Source organism: Salvelinus fontinalis, chromosome 20 (assembly GCF_029448725.1).
Source record: "Salvelinus fontinalis isolate EN_2023a chromosome 20, ASM2944872v1, whole genome shotgun sequence".
NCBI lineage: Eukaryota > Metazoa > Chordata > Actinopteri > Salmoniformes > Salmonidae > Salvelinus > Salvelinus fontinalis.
This window is the reverse complement of record NC_074684.1, coordinates 11,474,988-11,499,381: the sequence shown is the minus strand read 5'-3', so window position 1 is coordinate 11,499,381 and position 24,394 is coordinate 11,474,988. Positions and strand designations below refer to the sequence as shown.

Here is a 24,394-nt window from a genome sequence, read left to right as displayed (position 1 = left end):
CCCCTCATCTCCAGCCAGGAGAGCGAAAGAGGGGGTTCTTGTTACAGTAAAGCCGGGGTGTGGTGCTAGTACGAGACTCTAGTGTTCACCTCTGCTTCTCGATGGCAGCCATCAAACATGTTTCACAGTGAAATGTGAAATAGACCTTGTGTCCAGGCCTGCATGACACACTGTGTGGAATCCTGCTTGTCATACTGTAGCACCTTTGTAGCATAACTTCAGTATCCATAATGCTCTGTTTCACCAGTGATTCTCTACATAGAAATATAATGACTAGATTGTATTTCTATGGAAGAACATACTGTAGTGTGGATGAATTAAATATATATTTTCTCACCCACCTACACATAATACCCCATAATGACAAAGTGAAAACATGTATTTTGACATTTTTGTACATTTATTGAAAATGAAATACAGAAATATCTAATTTACGTAAGTATTCACACCCAAGTCAATACTTTGTAGAAGAACCTTTGGCAGCGATTACAGCTGTGAGTCTTTCTGGGTAAATCTCGAAGAGCTTTCCACACCAGGATTGTGCAACGTTTGCACATTTTTCTTTAAAAAATTCTTCAAGCTCTGTCAAATTGGTTATTGATCATTGCTAGACAACCAATTTCAGGTCTTGTCATAGATTTTCAAGTAGATTCAAAACTGTAACTTGGCCACTCAGGAACATTCACCGTCTTCTTGGTAAGCAACTCCAGTGTATATTTGGCCTTGTGTTTTATGTTATTGTCCTGCTGAATGGTGAAGCAGACTGAACCAGGTTTTCCTCTAGGATTTTGCCTGTGCTTCGTTCCATTCCGTTTAGTTTTTATCCTGGAAAACTCCCCAGTCCTTATTGATTACAAGCATACCCATAACATGATGCAGCCACCATTGTGCTTGAAAATATGGAGTGGTACTCAGTAAAGTGAATTTCCCCAAACATAACGCTTTGTATTCAGGACAAAAAGTTAATTGCTTTGGAACAGTTTTTGCAGTATTACTTTAGTGCCTTGTTGCAAACAGGATGCATGTTTTTGAATATTTGTAATATGTACAGGCTTTCTTCTTTTCACTCCTACATTTAGGTTAGTATTGTGGAGTAACTACAATGTTGTTGATCCATCCTCAGCCATTCAACTCTGTAACTGTTTTAAAGTCACCATTGGTCTCATTGTGAAATCCCTGAGCTGTTTCCTTCCTCTCAGGCAACTGAATTAGGATGTACGCCTGTATCTTTGTAGTGACTGGGTGTAATGATACACCATCCAAAGTGTAAATAATAACTTCACCATGCTCAAAGGGATATTCAATTATAGTTTTTTTACCCATCTACAAAAAGGTACTCTTCTTTGCAAGGGACCTTACAATTATATTTATGTGTGGGGTACGGAGATAGTCAATCAAAAAATATGTTTAACACTTATTGCACACACAGTGAGTACATGCAACTTGTTAAGCACAAATTTACTCCTGAAGTTATTTAGGCTTACCATAACAAAGAGATTGAGTACTTATTGACTCAAGATATTTCAGTCATTTTTAATTATATATATTTTTTCAATTTCCACTGACATTATGGGGTATTGTGTGTAGGCCAGTGACAAAAAAAATCTATTTAATCCATTTGAAATTCAGGCTGTAACACAAAATGTGGAAAAGGTCAAGCCTTCGAATATGTAATGCATGAAAGGTGATGGGTCTTTTATAAGGATGATATAGGCTACAGAGTTGTTTGATTCAGTGAGCCACAAAACAAATACAGTTTTTCTATTCTCAAATGATGCTAAATGTGATTCGGATGATGCAAGGCCACTGAAGATGTATTTTGTGTTCTTGAACACATGCACACACGAAAATACACGGTATTATAACGGGAGATGAAACAGCTGTAAAAAGAAACCCCAAATATTAAACAAAAAATTACAAAGTCAAATGGATGTTGCATAATGTCATGTTAATGTAACAGTGTAAAAATAGGCTTTAACAGTCTTCCATTGCATCATACCTGTTACCAAAGGCTAAGAGCATCAGTTGAGAAATGACTGACGCTGGTGTTATTTGAAGTCAGTACCATTAAAAATAGAATTACCATGTCGGCCATATTGAGTGAATCCATGATTGTATCATTTAAATTGCAGTGGTCTGAGGGGCTTTTCCCTTTCTTGTAATTCTATTTCTATGGCCAGTACAACTCCAGAAGAATGTGAGGGGGCTGGCTTATTTTGGTCGTTGTTCTTCCACACACTCTTTGGTCCTCGGTTCAGGATGAAAATGGTCCATTGTACAAGATATGTATGGTTGTATTTTGATCATCTTCTGTAAACAATTACATGCAAAAATATTATTATGGACCAGAATATGGGAAATTAATGACACAAAATTGGCCTCAATCTGAGACTGAATGGTCCATTTCCGAACCAGCTGTGTTCATTTCAGTAGCAGTTTCGTCTATTTCAGGATCAGTTCATAACTGAGGTCTATCAGCTGTTGTATTAAAAGATCAGTCCACATTGATCACGACAGGAGCAGGAAGTCATTGCTTAGAACCAGTCTGTCTTTCTCAGGTCAAGTGGCTGTTTTACATATTAAAGGGTATTTAAAGCAGCACTTAATGAACAGAGACTCCATGTGGAATCCACCTGCCTCTCATAGCGCTGCACCCTCACACACATCCCATTCCAGGTTCATATGCATAGCATTGGTAGATGGTTCCTCGTCTCCATCTCTGATGGAAGGTCAAGGAACCTATCCCCTTTCAACACCGAGATCAAGATACCCTATAATAATTCTCCTCCTATGTCATCGATGATATCTTGTGATTCTCATTAAGACATGTTCAAGATTCCAAGAGCGCGTGCCAGTGGCACACCTGCTGTCCCCCGGCCTCCTTCATCTGGCTCCAGTGGGCCTGCTGCTCCTCTCCGGTGCTGTTGAGCCCCAGGGACACCCAACCCACCCTCTCCCTGGCCTTCATGCTGCTCCTCCGGCTGTACACGGACACCACCAGCGAGACCTCGGACAGCTGGAAGAGGGCCACCTTGAAGACGAGAGATGGGGTGGGCTGTTTAACAGGGTCCATGTATGTAAAATGTATTCCTTCATCATATCTCTTCCCCCCCTCTCTCTCACCTTGAAGACAAAGGTCTCCTTGTAAGTGGGGTTGGGCTGGCCGCGGCAAACTGACGTCTTGCACTTGGACATCTCCAAGCCCTTGGAGTCGAGCATGGTCAGCTTCACATAGGTGTCTGGGGAAGGGAGGGAGAAGGAAGATGGTGAGAGGCTGCCATCTAGTGGAGAATAATAGAAAATGGCGTATTGCAGAAGAAGATCTTCAAGTCATGTATAGTCTATTGTAATTCCATTATTTTGTGCCTGTAATTGATTCTGGTGATATCTTGTATATGTATGCCCCTGTACCATGGGCCACTGAAGTTTGTTACTAACTCCAAAGCCCTCACTCATCACTGTGCCCTCTGCGAGAGTGTATATATAACCAGCTACCATTTTACTTGTGTAACTACATTGTCCAGCAGACAAATAAACTATTGCCTGTGCTCACCTGACTATGTTTTGTTGATTGTACCTAAGGCCGTACAGAGCTATGGTAAAAAGCTTTCCAGTTCTCTGCCCCTTCTGCCTGGAACGAACTTCAAATGGTCCTGAAATTACAGGAGCCCGTCCCTTTAAATGAGTTTAAAGCTAGGTTAAACACTAAGATGGAAAATAAAGTGTGTGTGGGGGGGGGGGGGGGCAGGCCTGTCAATGTTTTGACCCCTAGTTGCGCCACGCTTTCCCAATACATCTTGTTCAATGTGTAAATTCATGTTTTTAAACTGGTTTATGTTGAAAATGCGTCTGCTATTTTGGCCAGGTCTCTCGTAAAAGCGATTGTTTAAAAAAATCTATATATTGTGTTGACCCACAATAGAATACAAATGGCTTTTTGATACCAGCCATTTTTTGGGGTTCTTTTTCACGATACAATATGTAGAGGGATTGGGTTTAAAGCGGAAGACACATTTCAGTTGTACAACTGATTAGGTATCCCCCTTTCCCAATATGCCAACATTATCAGTAGACCCAGAGAGGAACAGACAGTGACTCTGGTATAAAGGTACATGGATTGATAACAGAGGGCTCACCTCTCATGATGTAAAGTTGTCCCCCTATGAACTGTTTCATACAACAAAACAGACCACCTGGGGGACACCACACAGAGGGCCACAACGGAGGGAGGAAAGAAGAGAGATCAGACTGTATGAAGACTGATGAAGTAAATAGCTGGTAGACACACACAAATAGGAATAAGAACAGGTATTCAGTTCTATAGATTTGAATGCTACCCAACTACTGCATAACATTATCAAAGACACAACAGAAAATAGACATGTTATTTGTCCACTCACTGGGAGGTTTGTCTGAGGCTGTGTTTTTGAAGTGACTGCCCTGGATGACCTCTGCAGAGAGCCTACCAGTGGTGGCGTTGTAGATGAGGCCCAGTAGAATTTCTGGTGTGGAGTCCCCGTTGGAACGGTAGGACAGAGCCCCTGCACTACGGGACACACTCACCAACGACCCACAGCCCTGTAGGGAGAAAGGAGAGGACAGACACCACATGCAGAGTTAGAGGCAGGTAAGAATCAGTTCAATGCAACTGAATGGCTTGGATTGGGTGAGACTATGCTTTGTCTAAAGCAGCCGGCTCTCGTCTGGTTTTCAAGCGCAACAGGAGAGCACAAAACAACTGCTGGTTTTAATTGGCTGATCTCTCAGTCCATCACCATCGAGTGTATAGATGGGAAACTTTGATGGGTGGGAGCAACAAACAAATCGAAACTCAACATGAGAAGTCGCAGTGGCTCGCCGGTCGGTGTACCCACATCCATACCCACACCTGCAGTCAGAGGTGGCCTTAGCTTTGCGAGCAAAACATTTTAGCAGCCCCCCTCTTAACAGAGGAGAGGAAAAAAACATTTTAGAGTTAATTTCCTACAATTCTACACATTTTGCTATGGGGTGTGGAGAAAATCTTGCCGTTTTAAATAACGTTTGCTGCAATTCTACACATTTAGCTATGGAGCGAAGAGAAGATTTAGTAATTTTAGAACTAATTTCATGCAATTCTACACATTTTACCATAGGGTGGAGAGAAATGTTTGCAGACAGATATCATATTAAAACATGAGTGAGTGTAACTAACAAAATCAATGGGGGCCACACCCACTAAGTCCCAAACAGTCCCACACTGTCACCAGACTCCATGAGCCAGCAATTGGAAGCTGGGGAAGAGGTTAGTCTACGAGTTACTGTGTACCATTAAACAGTGCCTTGCAAAAGTATTCATCCCCTTTGGCGTTTTTCCTATTTTGTTGCATTACAACCTGTAATTTAAATAGATTTTTATCTGGATTTCATGTAATGGACATACACAAAATAGTCCAAATTGGTGAAGTGAAAAAAATTACTTGTTTCAAAAAATTTCTACAAAAAAAAAAAAATGAAAAGTGGTGCTATGAAGCCCCTAAATAAGCTCTGGTGCAACCAATTACCTTCAGAAGTCACATAATTAGTTAGATTACACACAGGTGGACTTTATTTAAGTGTCACATGATCTCATTGTATAAATACACACATGTATATATATATATACACACACACCTGTTCTGAAAGGCCCCAGAGTCTGCAACACCACTAAGCAAGGGGCAGCACCAAGCAAGCGGCACCATGAAGACCAAGGAGCTCTCCAAACAGGTCAGGGACAGTTGTGGAGAAGTACAGACTCAGGTTGGGTTATAAAAAATATCAGAAACTTTGAACATCCCACTGAGCACCATTAAATCCATTATTAAAAAATGGAAAGAATATGGCACCACAACAAACCTGCCAAGAGAGGGCCGCCCACCAAAACTTACGAACCAGGCAAGGAGGGCATTAATCAGAGAGGCAACAAAGAGACCAAAGATAACCCTGAAGGAGCTGCAAAGCTCCACAACGGAGATTGGAGTATCTGTCCATAGGACCACTTTAAGCTGTACACTCCACAGAGCTGGGCTTTACGGAAGAGTGGCCAGAAAAAAGCCATTGCTTAAAGAAAAAAATAAGGAAACACGTTTGGTGTTCGCCAAAAGGCATGTAGGAGACTCCCCAAACATATGGAAGAAGGTACTCTGGTCAGATGAGACTAAAATGTAGCTTTTTGGCCATCAAGGAAAACGCTATCTGGCGCAAACCCAACACCTCTCATCATCCCCACAGTGAAGCATGGTGGTGGCAGCATCATACTGTGGGGATGTTTTTCATCGTCAGGGACTGGGAAACTGGTCAGAATTGAAGGAATGATGGTTGGCGCTAAATACAGGGAAATCCTTGAGGGAAACCTGTTTCAGTCTTCCAGAGATTTGAGACTGCGACGGAGGACAATGACCCTATGAATACTGCTAAAGCAACACTCAAGTAGTTTAAGGGGAAACATTTAAATGTCTTGGAATGGCCTAGTCAAAGCACAGACCTCAATCCAATTGAGAACCCATCCAACTTGAAGGAGCTGGAGCAGTTTTGCATTGAAGAATGGGCAAAAATCCCAGTGGCTAGATGTGCCAAGCTTATAGAGACATACCCCAAGAGACTTACAGCTGTAATTGCTGCAAAAGGTGGCTCTACAAAGTATTGACTTTGGTGGGGTGAATAGTTATGCACGCTCGAGTTTTCAGATTTTTTGTCTTATTTCTTGTTTGTTTCACAATAAAAAAATATTTTGCATCTTCAAAGTGGTAGGCATGTTATGTAAATCAAATGATACAACCCCCCCCCCAAAATCTATTTTAATTCCAGGTGGTAAGGCAACAAAATAGGAAAAATGCCAAGATCATTTATCTAAGTGGACATCATACAAATCAGGTTACCGGTACTTCTTATTGGCAAGAAACTGCACAAACAGACCCCTACCACACACACAGACACACAGTTGTGTATTACTACACTAAATTGCGGACCAACAATTGAGGCCCATTCAAAATCATATTTTCCCTAAACCTAAGCTAACCCTAACTCCTAAACCTAATCCTTTTCCTTTTTAGGACCGGTCAAATGTCCTCACTTGTCCGAATTCTCTTTTCTGGTCCTCACAAGTATAGTAAAACAAACATACACACACCCCTTTTTACCCCATTTCTTCACAGCCACTCACCATTAGTGCAGTGCCAGGCTCCAGCGTAACGGGCAGCGCCATCTTGCCCTGCAGGTTGAGTTTAGTCAAATAGAAAACCTTCTCGCCCAACACCTAACATAAATAATAATATATGCCATTGAGCAGATGCTTTTATCCAAAGTGACTTACAACAATTATTGCATACATGTTTGTTTTTTCCCCCAAACCTTCTCCTTCTTCATCCTCCTGATGCTGTAGAGGCGGAAGCGGACGGCGTGGTCCGCCAGTGCCTCCTGCTCCACCCGGGAGAAGCGGAAGGTCTCTGTGAACACTGGGCACGGCCCCCTCTGCACCCCGGTCTTGGCCCGCTGCTTCTTAGTGGGCAGTAATACCAGGTGTACCTACATACAGTGCATTCGGAAAGTATTCAGACCCCTTGACTTTTTACACATTGTTAAAGTTCTTTTTTATTTATTTTTTATTTTATCCCATTTTCTCCCCAATTTTCGTGGTCTCCAATCGCTAGTAATTACTACCTTGTCTGATCGCTACAACTCCCGTACGGGCTCGGGAGAGACGAAGGTCGAAAGCCATGCGTCCTCCGAAGCACAACCCAAACAGCCGTACTGCTTCTTAACACAGCGCGCCTCCAACCCGGAAGCCAGCCGCACCAATGTGTCGGAGGAAACACCGTGTACCTGGCCCCCTTGGCTGGCGCGCACTGCGCCCGGCCCGCCACAGGAGTCGCTGGAGCGCGATGAGACAAGGATATCCCTACCGGCCAAACCCTCCCTACCCCGGACGACGCTATGCCAATTGTGCGTCGCCCCACGGACCTCCCGGTCGCGGCCGGCTGCGACAGAGCCTGGGCGCGAACCCAGAGACTCTGGTGGCGCAGTTAGCACTGCAATGCAGTGCCCTAGACCACTGCGCCACCCGGGAGGCCCAGTACATTGTTACGTTCTTGCCGTATTCTAAAATAGATTAGATTGTTATTTCCCCCTCATCAATCTACACACAATACCTCATAATGACAAAGCAAAAACTGTTTTTTAGAAATGTTTGCAAATGTATAAAAAGAAAAATAACTTATATCACATTTACATAAGTATTCAGACCCTTTACTCAGTACTTGTTGAATCACCTTTGGCAGCAATTACAGCCTTGAGTATGACGCTACAAGCTTGGCACACCTGAATTTGGGGAGTTTCTCCCATTCTTTACTGCAGATCCTCTCAAGCTGTCAGGTTGGATGGGAAGCGTTGCTGCACAGCTATTTTCAGGTCTCTCCAGAGATGTTCGATCGGGTTCAAGTCCAGGCTCTGGCTGGGCCACTGAAGGACATTCAGAGACTTGTCCCGAAGCCACTCCTGCGTTGTCTTGGCTGTGTGCTTAGGGTCGTTGTCCTGTTGTAAGGTGAACCTTCGCCCCAGTCTGAGGTCCTGAGTGCTGTCACGACGTGGTCTTTTGGGTGTATATCGTGGCCCCCCGTCAGGTTTACTTCTGAATGTTGTATAAGATGGATGAGTAAGTATTAGGAATACTTTTGGAAAGATAACAATGTGATATAGTATTCTAAATGAGAATTGTTTGTTTTATGGTAACTTATGCAGTCAGTAGCCATGCCCAGGTGGGCACAAACATGATGAGACGGCCCTTTTCTACTCAAGAATAAAAGCCCCCGTGGCACAATTCACAGCAGACCACGCAAACCACGGTGTAAGCTAAGGTTGCAAACGGTTGAATTCCTAAGACCAAAACATGCCTGGTGACGCTGGTGTGTGAAGTGGTTTAAACTACAACTTTACCAGAGGACAAGAACAGAGAACGTGGAGATCATTCCCACGTTGAAATGGCAAAGAAATCTAAAAACTAAAGAATAATTATTCAAACTGCAACTGTTTAAATACTTTAGTCTGGTAAACGCATCTGATTCTAAGATTTCCGAATGGGACTCTGAAGTATCAATTATAACAACTACGACAGACTGAGTTCTGGGGAACACAACCAGAGACTTTTCTGTCAACTCTCTCCAGCAGATGGACCGGTGACCACAGAAAGAGACAAGACATACGCTCGTAAATATGTAAATTGCATTTTTCCCCCCCAATAAGTGGTCGTTCATGTAAAGTATTAGCAATTTCTATGAGTGTAGTTATCAGCTATGAGTTTCACGCTATTGAGTGGTCCACACCCCCTTTCCTTTGTCTACCAAGCAGTCATATCGGTTTTGTCCGCCAGGGACTTTTTCTTTGTATCATGCAATACCCCACGTATGAACTAATTGTGTGTGTTTTCATGATTTTCTGTGATTTGATTAGTTAGTTAATAAATAAATAATAAAGCCAATTTGTATATCGCTGATTCATAATTTTTGCTAGGGTTCGTGCAGATATCCAAGGGATTGCAATGTTCAGTAATGAGAACTGATGAGGTACAATTCATTAATAAGTGACTGTTTTGATAAGATATGAAAATATCTGAAAGAGTCGATTCGGGAAATAAAGACACTATAAAAACAAAAATGATGGTGCCCCGACTTCTTAGTTAATTAAAGTATACATGAGTACTTTAATCACATAATAATAATAATTACACATAGAGAATTGATTTGATAAAATAACAGTCTTCACATTAATGATAGTCACAGACACGACAGTGTTCTGGAGCAGGTTTTCATCAAGGATCTCTCTGTACTTTGCTCCGTTCATCTTTTCCTCGATCCTGACTAGTCTCCCAGTCCCTGCCACCACACAGCATGATGCTGCCACCCCCATGCTTCACCGTAGGGATGGTGCCAGGTTTCCTCCAGATGTGGAGCTTGGCATTCAGGCCAAGGAGTTCAATCTTGGTTTCATCAGACCAGAGAATCTTGTTTCTCATAGTCTGAGAGTCTTTAGGTGCCTTTTGGCAAACTCCAAGCAGGCTGTCATGTGCCTTTTACTGAGGAGTGGTTTATATCTGGCCACTTTACCATAAAGGCCTGATTGGTGGAGTTCTGCGGAGATAGTTGTCCTTCTGGAAGGTTCTCCCATCTCCACAGAGAAACTCTGGAGCTCTATCAGAGTGACCATCGGGTTCTTGGTCACCTCCTAGACCAAGGCCCTTCTCCCCTGATTGCTCAGTTTGGCCAGGTAGCCAGCTCTAGGGAGAGTCTTGGTGGCTCCAAACTTCTTGCATTTAAGAATGTTGAAGGCCACTATGTTCTTGGGGATCTTCAATGCTGCAGAAATCTTGGCACCTTCCCCAGATCTGTGCCTCGACACAATCCTGTCTCGGAGCTCTACGGACAATTCCTTTGACCTGATGGCTTGGATTTTGCTCTGACATGCACTGTGAACTGTGGGACCTTATATAAACAGGTGTGTGCCTTTCCAAATAATTTCCAATCAATTGAATTTACCTCAGGTGGACTCCAGTCAAGTTGTAGAAACATCTCAAGGATGTCTCATAGCAAAAGGTCTGAATACTTATGTAAATAAGGTATTTCTGTTTTTTTTTTTTATATGAATTCGCAACATTTTCTAAAAACCTGTTTTTGCTTGGTCATTATGGGCTATTGTGTGTAGATTGATGAGGAAATGTTCTTATTGAATCAATTTTAAAATAAGGCTGTAACGTAACAAAATGTGGTAAAAAACTCCAGGTGTCTGAATACTTTCCGAATGCACTGTATGTAGCACTTTACTTAAAGCAGAGCTGCCCAAACCTCTTCCTGGAGATCTATCATCCGGCAGGTTTCCAGTCCAAACCTCACCTAACATACCTGATTCAGCTAGTTAGGTCTTGGTGAACAGCTAACAAGTAGAATGAGGTGTTCAAATGAAGGTTGGAGTAAAAACCTACAGGTGGTAGATCTTCAGGAGGAGAGTTTGGTATAATGCTTTATAGCTTGCGGTAGGCATACATGAGCCTTCATAATGTCTTATAATATATTATTTCTCTTTTTGTATAATTCACCGTAACTTAGGCTGAAGCAGATGCTCTCATCCAGGGTGACTTGCAGTCAGTGCTGGCAACTAAGGTAGTAGGTACAATCACATATCACAATCATTGCAAGTAAAACTTTCTTGGGAAATAAACGCTATTAGCAAAATCAGTGCTAGTAAGAAAATATGTTTACGTGTGAGAGCAAGTAAGACAAGTACAACAGTAAGGTTTTTTCCACCTGCCACGCGATGTTGCCTGTCTGTTTGAGCACGGGGATGTCGGTTGCCGCAGTGACAGTGACGGCGAGGTGTTGCTTGCCCGAGTCATACTCGAAGGCCACATCCAGCGTGCCGTACTTAGCCAGTGGCTCGGGCTCATAGCCACCGGGGAGCTGGGAGGGTGAACCATCCTGTGAGTGAGGGGGAAGGGGTGAGAGGGAGAGAGAGAGAGAGATAATGAAAATATGCATTTTAATGCATGAATCTGTTAGTCAGTCCTCATCTATGACATCACAGAGTGAGGGTAGATATAGTCCCTTAGAGCACGGGGTGAAGGGCAGATGGGATGGTGAACCATCTTGTGGGAGAGGGGGGAGGGTGTTAGAGCGAGAGAGGGAAAGAGGAGAGAGAGAGGATGATAAGATTCATTTTAATGCATAAAACCACAAGGTACGAGCAAGCTCAGGGATTCTGGAAAGCCGGGATAATCTCCCACAAATATTTGTCTTAATATTAACAAAATGTGAAATACATATTTTGATAGATCAAAGAATTAGCTTTCACACCATGTTGTCTCTCATAAAATGGATTATATGGATTTCTGTCAACTCCGTCAGACACCATGAAAGGCATTTCACCAACAAGTGTTTAAAGGCCTTGATCAAATATGTCATACAAATCTCCAAACTCCTTTTTGTTTTGTTTTATAGCGCTATTAAATGCACTAGGGCAAATTTCTTAGCATTTTGGCATCTTTTTCTAGATTTAAAACATAACAAAAACATTTATTAAGCAAACAGGTCTAGCACAGCAAATGCTTCCATTGTTTAAGCATATGCTGTAGAACAGCGATTGAAACATATTTTCAGGATATTGAGAGGTTAGCCATCAGTGACGTAGTTGACAAGCCACTCACGGAGTTGACAACAGATTTTCAAAACAGACACATTTTTGCCTCTACAAATAAAAGTTCAATACAAACACTTTAATGAGGACATGAATAAGGTGTCCTTATGGTATAGCTGATCCTGCTCTTTCTGGATTTTTTACAAATCTGACCAAATCTCCAGGCACATCTTTTATGAATCATAGTTTTGAGATAAATATTTTTTAAAGTCACAGAGGGCTATTGTAAGAAACTACAAAATATCCTTTTACAGTTAATGTTCATTATTGCCATTTATATATGTGTGTATATACAGTAATATATATATATATACAGTAATATATATATATATATATACATACATACATACATACATACATACATATGTATGTATATATATATACATACACACATATACACACTACCATTAAAACATTTGGGGTCACTTAGAAATGTCCTTGTTTTTGAAAGAAAAGCTAATTTTTTGTGCATTAAAATAACATACAATTGATCAGATATACAGTGTAGACACTGTTAATGTTGTAGATGACTATTGTAGCTGGAAACGGCTGATTTTTAATGGAATATCTACAGAGGTGTACAGAGGCCCATTAACAGCAACCATCACTCCTGTGTTCCAATGGCACATTGTGTTAGCTAATCCAAGTTAATCATTTTAAAAGGCTAATTGATCATTAGAAAACCCTTTTGCAAATATCCTAGCACAGCTGAAAACTGTTGTTCTGATTAAAGAAGCAATGAAACTGGCCTTCTTTAGACTAGTTAAGTATCTGGAGCATCAGCATTTGTGGGTTCGATTACAGGCTCAAAATGGCCAGAAACAAAGCGCTTTCTTCTGAAACTCGTGAGTCTATTCTCATTCTGAGAAATTGCCAAGAAACTGAAGATCTCGTACAACGCTATGTACTACTCACAGAATAGAACAGCGCAAACTGGCTCTAACCAGAATAGAAAGAGGAGTGGGAGGCCCTGGTGCACAACTGAGCAAGAGGACAAAGTACATTAGTGTCTAAATTGCGAAACAGACGCCTCACAAGTCCTCAACTGGCAGCTTCATTAAATAGTACCCGTAAAACACCAGTCTCAACGTCAACAGTGAATAGGCGACTCCGGGATGCTGACCTTCTAGGCAGAGTTCCTCTGTCCAGTGTCTGTGTTCTTTTGCCCATCTTAATCTTTTCTTTTTATTGGCCAGTTTGAGATATGGCTTTTTCTTTGCAACTCTGCCTAAAAGGCCAGTAGTCAATGGTCATTAACAACATTAACTATGTCTACACTGTATTTCTGATAAATTTGAGGTTATTTTAATGGACCAAAAAATGTGCTTTTCTTTCAAAAACAAGGACATTTCTGAGTGACCCCAAACTTTTGAACGGTAGTGTATACTGTATATTGAAAATATTTAGAAAATTCTTGAAAAAATATTTTCCTTATAACATTCCCCTAAATGTACATTTTAAGCTCAAATAATGCAACAAAATAAAATATAGTTTCCCTGCCAGACAAGGATTGTCCCGACTTTCAAGAATCCCTGAGCTAATTTCCTGCTATTCTACACATTTTGCCATGAGGCTGAGAGAGGAACCCCCCCACCTTGTGGGGGTTTGTGCTACGCCAGTGAGCATGCTCAGGTAGTGTTGGCATGCTCGGCTAGCGTGACACAGTATCCTATGGGAAATGCTAACAGTCCACCATCTGGTACATGAGTGTCTTTGTCCTAGCTCACCTCTGGTCCCAGGACGGCAGTGCTGTCACTAGGTACATCCTCATCATAGCCCTTGTTGAGGTAACTCGCAGTGTCCTGGTCAACGCTGGCCTTGCTGGAGCGCCTTGTACCATTGCCGTCAGGGTTCGACTCCCCCAGGCCCCCTACCTCCGACCGTGAGAGAGACACCCGGACCGGTCTATCCTCGTCCTGATACGGGGGAGGCTGGTTCTCGTTGAGGGGAGAGCCCCGTCTCATCCTCTGGATATTGTTGGCTGTGGAACAGAGTGATGGATACGATTCATCTGTGACTTAGTAAACATCTCGGATGTGTGTATGTGTGCATGCGTGTATGTTGTCACATCAATGAGTGTCTCACTTTGTCCAATGGAGGCTTCACTGCTGTGATCGCTGGTGTGTTTTTGTCTGTTATCCCAGACTGAGGCTTTGTGCTGGGCTGAGGGTTCAGAGTGTCTCCCTGGTATGTCCTCCTCACTATCCTCCTCAGAGCCACGTTCTGGGCAGCTCTGGTCTGGACAAACAGATACGCACACAAGATCATAATAGATCATCACAATCAGCCAACATAAGACACATCTCCACTCACAGACCAAAGAGGATGTGTCCCCACAAAAAAATGTAAGGATATTTTTTTGTTGACCCTGTATGTATTTCATGTTCTCCAGTTAGGGGACGTATTAGATAGCAGACTGATAAGAATGGATACTACACTTGATCTTAGCCGATCGTCAGAGAATTATCATATTTCTAACTGATAAGCTGTTCTGCTGTGTCCATGATATCACATCTACAACAATCATTTGAGAGAAATAGGTAAAGCCGTGAGGAGAAAGAACTGAAAGTGTAAACATGACAGCTACGGACAGATGTATTTTGATCCATCCATGACTGTTAAAATAGGATTTGTTTTCAGTTTTAGAACCCATGACTTCAGTTAATTAACGTCACAGACAGACATGAAGAGTAGAAGTGAAGAAGAGGGATGGAATGTGGTGGAAGAGAGTAGGAGAGATCCAGAGAGACATGTGGAGGGAAGCAGCACACCCTCTCACCTGTATCCCCTCTCTTCTTCTTCTTGCTCCCTTTCTTCCCTTTCCTCTTCTTATTCTTCTTGTCACGCTCTTTCTTCTTTCCCTCAGAAGCGGGAGGTATAGCGGCTTCAGTCTCGTTCTGCTCTCCATCTCCCTCAGGGCTCACCTCGTTCTCCTCCTCTTCAGCTTCCCCCTTCTTTTTCTTTTTGGATGCTCTCGAGTCTTCCTCAGGGCAAGGAGACTGTGGTGGATCGCTATGGTCGTCACTCTGGTGGAGCCCGTTGGATTTGTCCTCTTTCTGGCCCTCTTTGTCCTGACAAGTAGTGTGGTTCTCTTTAGGTGACAAGCTGGTTTCTATATCTTTAGGCTCTTCCTTGATGGTCTCCCCATGACTATTTTTATTTTCCTCCACCTGTTCCAGCCTCTCCTCCTCCTGTTTCAGCATTTCCTCCTCCTTCTTCTTCTCTTTATCCGCCTTCTTCTTCTCCTTCACCTCCTTATTCTTCTCCTCCTCCTTCCTTTTTTCTTCTGGTTCCTTGTCCCCCACAGAACTCTCCCCTGGTTTTACGGCCGCCAGCCTCCGTCTTTCCACACCCATTCCAAGTGGGGTTCATAGTCATCTGCGGTCACTTCACTCGATTGGTTGTTCTTCAAACCACAGTCACTGGATTGGTTAAGCTTGGAGCTGTAGTCTGTTAGGCTTGAGCAGGCCTCAGAAGCCTGCCGCTTGATTTTGCTCCTCACTGACTCGGCCATCCCTTCCTGGGCCTTCCCTTCCTTGCTGTCCGGGCCCCCCTCTGCCGCATCTGCAGCCTCCTCCTCCTCTGTCTGCACCTTCTTGATGACCTGGTCGCTGAGCTCGGTCAGCTGGTCACTGACACTGTAGGTGGCATCAGTGACAGCGCTGGCTAGGTCATCCACTCTGCTGCTGACTGAATCCAAGATGGAGGAGATGCTGACCGATGGTAGGTTCTGACCGAAGCTCTTGAAGAACGCCATGTTGGTTGGATTCGCTGATGGCTGGGGCTGCTGTTCTTCTCCACTGTCTGGTGGGTTCTAGATTATATCATAATCACAGCTCTGGCAGAGACATTTGGTTCATGAGAGTGTGTGGGAAAGGTATTACTATCTGAAATCCATGACTTACACTTTATACATGTATGAGGAGGACAATTTGTGGTTAGGAATAGGGATCATGTCTATTCACAACATTCTCACCCACAAGCATGTATCTCAACAGTGATTATGATCGTTTTAAGTTGTTAGTCAGACAATCATATACAGTGCATTCGTAAAGTATTCAGACCTCTATACTTTTCCCACATTTTGATGCGTTACAGCCGTATTCTAAAATTGATTAAACACATTTTTTCCCTCATCAATCTACACCAATACCCCAAAATTATAAAGCAAAAACAGGTTTTGCAAATGTATATTTAAAAAAAAAAAATGATATCACATTTACATAAGTATTCAGACCCTTTACTCAGTACTTTGTTGAAGCACCTTTGGCAGTGACTATAGGTCCTGAGTGCTCTGGAGCAGGGTTTCATCAAGGATCTCTCTGTACTTTGCTCCGTTAATCTTTGCATCGATCCTGACTAGTCTTCCAGTCCCTGCCACTGAAAAACATCCCCACAGCATGATGCTACATGTAGGGATGGTGCCAGATTTCCTCCAGATATGACACCTGGCATTCAGGCCAAAGAGTTCAATCTTGGTTTCATCAGACCAGAGAATCTTGTTCCTCATCGTCTGAGAGTCTCTAGATGTCTTTTGGCAAACTCCAAGTGGGCTGTCATGTGCCTTTTACTGAGGAGTGGCTTTCGTCTGGCCACTCTACCATAAAGGCCTGATGGCTGGAGTGCTGCAGAGATGGTTGTCCTTCTGGAAAGTTCTCCCATTGCCACAGAGGAACTCTAGAGCTCTGTCAGAGTGACCATTGGGTTCTTGGTCACCTCTCTGACCAAGGCTCTTCTCCCCCAATTGCTCAGTTCTAGGAAGAGTCTTGGTGGTTCCAAACTTCTTCCATGTAAGAATGATGGAGGCCACTGTGTTGTTGGGGATCTTCAATGCTGCAGACATTTTTTGGTAACCTTCCCCAGATCTGTGCCTCAACACAATCCTGTCTCGAAGCTCTACGGACAATTCCTTTTTGCTCTGACATACACTGTCAATTGTGGGACCTTATATAGACAGGTGTGTGCCATTCCAAATCATGTCCAATCAATTGAATGTACCACAGGTGGACTCCAATCAAGTTGTAGATCAATGGAAACAGGATGCACCTGAGCTCCATTTTGAGTCTCATAGCAAAGGGTCTTAATACTTGGGTAAATAAGGTATTTCTGTTTTTTCTTTTTCATAAATTTGCTAAAATGTCTAAAAACCTGTTTTTGCTTTGTCATCATGGGGTATTGTGTGTAGATTGCTGAGGGAAAAAATGTATTTAATCAATTTTAGAATAAGGCTGTAACGTAACAAAATGTAGAAAAAGTCAAGGGGTCTGAATACTTTCACAAGGCACTGTATATGGATTTATTTATATAATTTTGAGACAATTTCCCAGGCCCAGATTACACCTAAACCTGGACAAGAAAAATATTATTTTCAGTCCAGAACTAGGCTTAATCTTGGTCCGAGAAACTATCTCAGGCCCATTGAACAATAAACAAACTGTTTACAGACTTTGCATGTTATACACCTTGACGTGTTTACCTTGCTGGTCGGGCCTATAGTCGTCTAGACATGACAGGTCGCTTGTGCTCTCCACTGACAGCTTGTTGCTGAGGTAAAGAAAAAAAAGAGCCATCAGGCCCATGAAGGCTGCAATGGAGGACAGGACCCCTAGCAGCTCAGGAGACACTGAGTAGAGAGAGAGAAAGAGAGAGAGAGGGGAGACAAACATACATAGACATAAAGGAAGAGGGGGAGAAGACAAACAGAGACAAATGTAGGAGACAATGCGAGAATGCTCCCTAGTGAATGAGTAGAGAGACCCGATAGCTTCCCCATTACGGTACAGTTCAGTTTGTGAATGACTTGAGAAACCCGATAGCTTCCCCATTACGGTACAGGTCAGTTCGTGAATGAGTTGAGAAACCTGATAGCTTCCCCATTACGGTACAGTTCAGTTCGTGAAGGATTTGAGAAACCCTATAGCTTCCCCATTACGGTACAGTTCAGTTCGTGATTCATTTTTCACTTCAAAGGCTCAGCATACACTTATGCAGGCCAACAATACCTAATGTTACTAAGCAGCATCCCCCTGTTCTTGCCGATGTGTTATTTTCAACGGAGACCTCTGAGGCATTGAGTTTCACTGATAAGCAGACACAGGGACAAACAGGGCACAAATAGCTTTCAAGGGATATTACAGTCAAAAATGTACGTTTGCCAGACGTCAAGACGAATCCAGGTCTCACGCCATCAATTGTGTCGATCCATCTAAATGCCTCAACCCCAAATGAATGGAAAGAGTATAGCACCAAGTAAGATCTGGAAATGATATGGTGCTTATCGTTCCCATTCATTTGGGGTTGTAGTTGGAATTGTAGTTATGGAAACAGGGTAGTTAATAGATAATATATACAGGCCATGGAATAGCCACAGGTGCATGAGTGGGCGTTCAATTACAAAAATAACACAGAGCTGCCAGAAAAGCTCGGAAAACACACCAAAAGTCCACGAGAGGCTCCATTTCGATCTGATATGCACATGCACTACCACAGAACAATTTGGAAACACTGAGAATAATTCAGCAACTATGATTGGTCATTGGCAGAGTATCGTGGGCGGACGTTCATCAATATGAAAACGTCTATTGCCTGAGGAGTGAAGGCCTTACAGCTCTCGCTCACACTACATCTCCATGGGAAAAGGTCCACCATTCATCCAACCCTGGCTGAGTTTAGAAGGAACTACTTCTCGTGGACTATCTCTTCTTCTCACCATGGCAACAGGCAGAGACCACTGAAGCCTGAGAACAGACAAGAAGTAGTGGCTTCTCCTGTCTCCTCCTCCTCCCAAAACGGATAGACTGATAGTCAAAGCTCAGCAGGAAGAGTGAAAGAGAGGGAGAGATAAGAGAACAATAACCCACGGGCATAGCTCACCTCCATTCTAGCAGCTTTCGATTGTGTATGTGTCTCAATTGCTTCACGCCTAGGCTATGGTGAATTATTCCATTCTGTCAAAACACCAGTGTTGTGTGCTGTTCCCCTTAGTGGTAATCCGGTTATCCAATACAACTATTGAGTCTAACATAAAGAAAAGGACATTCTAATAAGTAAAAAAAACACAAAAATCGGTTATGATCCTAATATTGAGTCCAACGTAACCAAAATCTTTAACAACGCTTCGAGACCAGGAGGTGATCTTTCGTGTTTGGTCAAAAATTCCTTGATTCTTCTCAATACCCAACACAGTTACAGTACCTATCCTCTCTCACTGACGACAATTCTGGTAATTGAGTCAAATTAGGTCCTGAAGTGACCCTGAAGTCCAAAAGCCAGGCTTAACTGTCCTGTGCTGTATGTCCCTGTCCCTGACCTGAGTGTGGTGGTGACACTTCATAAGCTACTGCTGTTTGCATGTCAACTGCTCCTAAATAATTTAAACACCTGCAGTAACCGGATGCCTCTCTCATTGACAGACGCTGGTGGAGCGTTAACCATTAGCTAGCCCCATGCTAACCTAACCCGAGCCTGTGTTCACAAAGTCTCAGAGTGCTGATATAGGATCAGTTATGCCTTTTAGAGATGAATGAATATGATTATATGGACAGGGAGAGCTGATCCTAGATCAGCACTCGTAGTGAGATGCTGTTGTCCCGCTCTGCACACACTAAGGATTACTGACTGTCTGTCTGTCTGTCTGTCTGTCTGTCTGTCCGTCTGTCTGTCTGTCTGTCCGTCTGTCTGTCCGTCTATGTGGGTGGGTGGATGTGAATGGGTAGGGGTGTAGGGGTGTGTGTGCGTGCCTGTGTTTGTGTGTGCGTATGTACAGTACGTGTATGTGCGTGCATGTGTTTGTGTTTGTGTGTGTGTTGTGTTTCCCCAAGGGCAATCTATGAACCGAGCATCAGAGAAAGAAAACAACGAGCGCGTTCTGCTGTACAGTATGTGAACTTGAACTCCCAAGCCTCAGGGCTACATCTGTTTTCCAGATAACTGCCACAATATTCTGTTCACAACAAAAAAACACCAATTAAAAGGAAAAGACCATGAACATTTGACATTCAACTAATGGAATATATACATCAATAGCCGAGTTACTCTGACAAAAATGTGTACCATGTTTGTCCACAAAATTCGAATGAAAAAAAGAGAGTCTACGATATGACATTGAAATACTGATGAGAAGAAAAGAAAACTGCCATATTTATTCTAGTATTTCCACACCAGATAAGTGCAGCGAAATGTGTTGTTTTACAGGGTCAGCCATAGCAGTCCAGCAGCACCCCTGGAGCAAATGAAGGTTAAGTGCTTTGCTCAAGGGCACATGGACTGGCCTACCGCTCTAACCGCTAGACCACCTGCCACCCGACTAGCTGAGCATGGTAGCAATGGCAATATCCTTTTTCAGGACCCAGTATCAGAGTGACATTGTATGCGTGTTTGAGGTTACTAAGGAAATGTAGGGCACGCTTACTTAAACGCAATTGGTTAATCTGAAAACCTTGCCCCACCCCCCCATATACGAAACAAAACCTCTGTGGTAAATAAATAATGAATACTATTGCCTTCTCTGGAGAAGAGGTCTAAAACTTGATTCACACATCAATGGAGGCTGTTGGGAGGAGCTATAGGAGGACAGGCTCATTGTAATGGCTGGAATGGAATTTATGGAACGGTATCAAACATATGAAAACCACGTTTGACTCTGTCCCATTTCAGCCATTACAATGAGCCCGTCCTCCTATAGCTCCGTCCACCAGCCTCCACTGCCATACACAGCTATAGAATCTTCTAGAAGTGTGTAACAATAGAGTAGCCCTCTATACTCAAAAGTTACAAACAAGCAAAACCGATAGTTAAGTGCTTTGATGGAGCCATCTCTCTACTTTTAGGGGGATACAAGTACAGTCAAGCAGACAGTCAAGGAAGCATAGAGTACAGTAGAGTACAGACAGACAAACAGGGAAACCCCCTGATCTTACCTCGTCTGGCACAGATGAGCTCATGCACCCCACAGCTCCTCCCACCACCACCTAAGGGGTAAGTAAAGGGATACGAGCGTCAGGGGTTAAGAAATTGCTCTGGCTCCTATGTTGGATCCTCCTCAGGCTACTGAGGCAGATGTCACACTAATTAACTCGAGCCAACTAATCTCATGGGGTTATCAAGTGTTTAAGTATGTTCAATTAGATTTATCAAGGCACTGTCCCATTACATAACGAGAAGCTCTTTCACTGGAGGAATTTACTAAAGGGTTCAATTCCTTATCTGTGGGGAATCGTAACTGAATAGGGGTTTAAAATGGAACAAAATGTGTCTGTCCATTAAACCGTTGAATATAAACGTTGAGAAGTAAAATAGAATAGAGAACACAGAGTATACTTATATACAGCGCATTCAGAAATATTCAGACCCCTTGACTTTTTCCACATTTTGCTACATTATATAAAGTATATACTTATGTAAATAAGGTATTTCTGTTTTTATTTTGAATACATTTGCAAAAAATTTGAACAACCTGTTTTTGCTTTTTCATTATGGGTTATTGTGTGTAGATTGATGAGGAAAATGTTTTATTTAATCCATTTTAGAATAAGGCTGTAACGTAATAAAATGGGTAAAAAGTCAAGGGGTATGAATACTTTCTGAATGCACTGTAAATAGAATAATGTTCTTAACCCTGTATCCCAACCTTCACAAACTCATAAGACAATAAAGACAAACACACACACACACGAATACACAAACACACACACGGGCACATGCAAGGTACACACACGTAGGCACATGCACTCATGCAACACACACATACTTGGCACTATGTCGTGTAGGACTTACTTTTCTGAGTGGCTACAGAGAGAGTGTACTATAGTTCTTAGTCGCATAGTAGCTCAGGCTCTTGACCCTCAAACTACCCTCTCACTACTGAATGTGCACTATACTCCCTATGGAGTGTGAGTTTACAGAGACAGAGCACACACGGGAAGTCCACATTGAAGAAGGAAATCGAAATACATCATTGAGGTCAATAAGGCAGCAAGGGCAGTCAGGGCACTGAGGCAACCTCTCTCCTTTCACACAAATCAACCTCAACACTACTCTGTCTTGTGAGTCTAAGCCACTTGACTAACAGCTTGGTTAAAGCTTTCCTTCCCGTGTTGACATTTTTTTGCAGAGGAAAGGGGGGAAAAAACAAGAGGTTGCTCAACGAGTGCAAAACAGGCTACTGCTTAGAAATGAATGTTTTTACTTTGGCAATAGCCCTATATGACCAGTAGTGACTACTTTTTCTATCGCTCTCCGTTTCTATATTTTCCGTCAGCCGTCTAGCACAAAAAGTCAGGTAAAAACCAAAAGCACTTGAAAATAGGCAAAGCTTTTCTATCTTCTGGCAATATCTGTAGCTTACAGAAAATGCTTCCTATTTGCTCTCAACGCAATTTTCTGTTGAGCCGAAGCCTGCCTCCTAAAAAAATGGATATAGGTTACAAAAAAAGCAATAGCCTAAGTAATTTATAAACATTTTGTGTATTTACACCAATGACCAGGAAAGTATAGATGAGCAATGGCTAAGGACCAGCACATTCACCAACTGACAGCTGACAGTCTCTCCTCTCTCTCTTTCATCTCACAGCACCACATTTGCCAGGTGTGACTGCAGCACTTCCAATGCTGAGATGGGATCGCAACCAACCAACGTGCGAGTACACGTGACCCATAAGTGTGTTTGACATGCAGTATTGCCCAGAAGCAGGCATGCCGTTTTTAATGTAGACATTTTCAGAGCTTTAAAAAGACAAACTGACAGGTAGGCTACCTTTGACAGCATTTATCTGACTGCACCACTCCTAAAGTTCCCATCCCATTATCCTATAATACACTTGAACACTTACTCCTGTTTCTAAGGAAGCATTTGTGTAGCCTATCAAGATTTCGATACCTTCATGCATACGACTAAGGTAAGACAAGGTAATGTCCGAGTCACATTTATGTTATTGGTCGCCGTCCACTTCAACACCACTTCGCGCGCATCCGGTGAAGGTAATGCAACATCCCTGCCTCTTGCGTCTAATCTTCAGCATCCCGTCTCGCTATGTCGGCTGCCTACAGCCCAAGCTGACGGGACAACGCAATGTGCATCTATATCATTACTAGACATCTATCTTGCTGAATAAATGGTACTGTCACTAAGCATTCTTAGCCATGTCCCATGCAAGGTGTACTTACCATCAATCGCCATGATGTTCTGTTTCGGACTGGTCCAAGGCGAGGGGGTGAAAACTCGGGAGAAGTTATTCTTGTGTTTGAGGGAGGGGGACATTGTTTGACGCTGTTCATCAGCACCACACATTGACTGTAGCCTACCTGTAGGTGCAATGAGAACTAGTAGGTCATTTGCAATACATCGTTTAATAATTGTTAATTTGCATGATGGATTATGTATAAAAAAAAGTGTATAGGTCAACATGAATGCGTTATGTGTGTATCAAATAGGCTATTTTATGTAATGCATACTGTCGTAAAGTAAAAATGTTTGTAATATTTATACACTGAACCAAAAAATAAACGCAAAATGTAGTGTTGGTCTCGTGTTTCATGACCTGAAATAAAGATGCCAGAAATGTTCCATACACCCAAAATGTTCATTCTCTCAAATGTTGGACACAAATTTGTTTACATCCCTGTTAGTGAGCATTTCTCCTTTGCCAAGATAATCGATCCACCTGACAGGTGGCATATCAAATAGCTGATTAAACAGCATGATCATTACATAGGTGCACCTTGTGCTGGAGACAATAAAAGGACACTCTAAAATGTGCAGTTTTGTCACACAACATAATGCCACAGCTGTCTCAAGTTTTGAGGGAGTGTGAAATGTGCATGCTGACTGTAGGAATGTCCACCAGAGCTACTACTAGATAATTTAATGTTAATTTCTCTACCATAAACTGCCTCCAACATTGTTTTAGAGAATTTGTCAATAGGTCCAACCGGCCTCACAAATGCAGACCACGTGTAACCAAGCCAGCCCAGGACCTCCACATCTGCCTTCTTCACCTGTGGAATCATCTTGTGTAGTTTTCAATATTAATCAGTTTTCCCATTATTGCATGTTCTGTGTTTTTGTGCTGGTATCAATTTTATTACAATGAATTAGTAATAACGCCCAGATAAACAGTAACTATATGGCAGACTTTAGCTTTATGCAAAAAGTAGCCAGATAAGGTGCTTAAAATGTGTAGCCTGGGAACATTAGTATTTT

At 42.6% G+C, this 24,394-nt stretch overlaps 1 protein-coding gene and 1 pseudogene across 2 annotated transcripts; both read right to left on the bottom strand.

Moving 5' to 3' along the window:
• Positions 1-379: 379 nt before the first annotated feature.
• syt14b (synaptotagmin XIVb) lies at positions 380-23,396 on the bottom strand. Of its 2 annotated transcripts, XM_055872396.1 has the most exons (12): positions 23,359-23,396; positions 21,114-21,164; positions 17,672-17,818; positions 14,281-14,433; positions 13,923-14,176; positions 11,310-11,480; positions 7,369-7,542; positions 7,181-7,273; positions 4,401-4,578; positions 4,137-4,193; positions 3,124-3,239; positions 380-3,031 (listed from the first exon to the last, which is right to left on the bottom strand). In XM_055872396.1, exons 1-12 carry the CDS (start codon positions 23,369-23,371, stop codon positions 2,831-2,833), a joined length of 1,608 nt encoding a protein of 535 aa, XP_055728371.1. In that variant the 5' UTR covers positions 23,372-23,396; the 3' UTR covers positions 380-2,830. The 2 variants fall into 2 exon arrangements, with proteins under 2 accessions (XP_055728371.1, XP_055728370.1); XM_055872395.1 differs by lacking the exons at positions 17,672-17,818; positions 21,114-21,164; positions 23,359-23,396 and adding an exon at positions 14,975-15,618.
• On the bottom strand, positions 14,484-14,662 carry LOC129817950 (U2 spliceosomal RNA; annotated as a pseudogene).
• Positions 23,397-24,394: the final 998 nt, after the last annotated feature.

Coding starts and splice junctions, on each gene's coding strand:
- syt14b (XM_055872395.1), bottom strand. CDS start 15,551: ATGGGTGTGGAAAGACGGAGGCTGGCGGCCGTAAAACCAGGGGAGAGT. Junction 11,481..13,922: donor CTGCCGTCCTGGGACCAGAG/GTGAGCTAGGAC, acceptor CCTCACTCACAG/GATGGTTCACCCTCCCAGCT. Junction 3,032..3,123: donor AGGAGACCTTTGTCTTCAAG/GTGAGAGAGAGG, acceptor CTCGTCTTCAAG/GTGGCCCTCTTCCAGCTGTC.